General features: G+C 44.7%; 1 protein-coding gene across 1 annotated transcript in view; it reads left to right on the forward strand.

Moving 5' to 3' along the window:
- Positions 1 to 443, forward strand: part of LOC102769655 (cytochrome c oxidase subunit 7B, mitochondrial) — a 7,983-nt gene continuing 7,540 nt past the window's right edge. The window contains exon 1 of the mRNA XM_006755059.2: positions 1 to 136. Coding sequence (XP_006755122.1) covers positions 97 to 136 — 40 coding nt within the window. The 5' untranslated portion in view covers positions 1 to 96. The remainder of the gene's footprint in view (positions 137 to 443) is intronic.

Raw genomic sequence — 443 nt, forward strand, 5'->3', positions numbered from 1 at the left:
AAGCCATTTTGTTTTTCAGGTTTCTTCGCAAGGGTACTTGACTCAAAGTTCCAGCAACCGGCATCGGCAGTTGCTGCGGTGTTGTCCAGCTTCACGATGTTTCCGTTGGCCAAAAACGCGCTAAGTTGTCTCCCAGGTGAGCAAAAATTGTGATCAGATTATTTCCAAGGGCCTTTTATCCATTTGTCCTCGTGGTCGCTTCTGCCCTTTCCCTCCACCTGCTTCCCGACCTTCTAATTGTAAGTGCTTAGTCTCCGAACTAATTGGGAAGATATCCATACCATTAGCTTAATCACCGATTGTTTCTGTTACTGGGATTAAAGCCTAGCTCTGCTTTTTCATTATTCAATAGTAATTTATGATTTCAGGGAAGAACACGTTTGTTGGACACCTCTTGTTCCTTAAGTAATTTCGTTAATTTTAGCTCTGGGGGGGGGGGGGCC

This window comes from Myotis davidii, unplaced genomic scaffold, assembly GCF_000327345.1.
Source record: "Myotis davidii unplaced genomic scaffold, ASM32734v1 scaffold1493, whole genome shotgun sequence".
Taxonomy (NCBI): domain Eukaryota; kingdom Metazoa; phylum Chordata; class Mammalia; order Chiroptera; family Vespertilionidae; genus Myotis; species Myotis davidii.